This window comes from Mastomys coucha, unplaced genomic scaffold (assembly GCF_008632895.1).
Source record: "Mastomys coucha isolate ucsf_1 unplaced genomic scaffold, UCSF_Mcou_1 pScaffold5, whole genome shotgun sequence".
Lineage (NCBI taxonomy): Eukaryota > Metazoa > Chordata > Mammalia > Rodentia > Muridae > Mastomys > Mastomys coucha.
Window position 1 is genome coordinate 90,568,568 of NW_022196911.1, and position 701 is coordinate 90,569,268.

General features: G+C 43.4%; 1 protein-coding gene across 1 annotated transcript in view; it reads left to right on the top strand.

Moving 5' to 3' along the window:
- Mrpl27 (mitochondrial ribosomal protein L27) overlaps positions 1-701 on the top strand; it is a 6,328-nt gene that overhangs the window by 3,366 nt on the left and 2,261 nt on the right. The window contains exon 3 of the mRNA XM_031351293.1: positions 120-187. Coding sequence (XP_031207153.1) covers positions 120-187 — 68 coding nt within the window. The remainder of the gene's footprint in view (positions 1-119; positions 188-701) is intronic.

Here is a 701-nt window from a genome sequence, read left to right on the forward strand (position 1 = left end):
CATCAGACTGGCGGGGGGCGGCGGCCAGCGCCATCTTTGAGGTGCGGTGCTTCGCAGCTCTCCACACTGGGCTTCTGAATACTGGCACAGAGTCGGCTCACTGTGCACTTCTCTTTCAGGTCACTACGCTCACGCTGGCAACATCCTTGGCACTCAGCGTCAGTTTAGATGGCATCCAGGTGCCCATGTGAGTTGCCCTGTGCCCTCTCCCCTTTTCTTGTCTTTTCTAGGGCAACCTTCTCATATGAATGTCTTGTGTCCTCAGCCTGTCCCTGTGAGGTAGATGTCATCTCTGTTTTATGGTTGAAATGCCAGAGGCTCAGAGTAGTGGAACCCTAGTTAAAGTTAGATTGCCTACCATCAGACCATAGCATGCCCTGGGTCTCATTTTTCTCTTCCATAGAAGATGAAAGAAAGTTATATAAAATGACGTATGAGCACTTGCAGCTGCCTGAAGAACTAGAAATAATATGGTTTAAATATAGTTATCTTCTGAAAGTGCTGTACTTCTTATAGATACATGTGTCTTCTAGGTTTTTTTAAATCAATTTATAATTTTAATAGACATTTCTTCTTTTATGACTCCAAAAGAAAAAATATTTTTATTCAGCCAGCATCAGATTCAATGAATACTTTTACTTCCCTTAAAAACAACCTCAAATGGCCTGGTAGCACATGCCTTTAATCCCAGCACTTGAGAG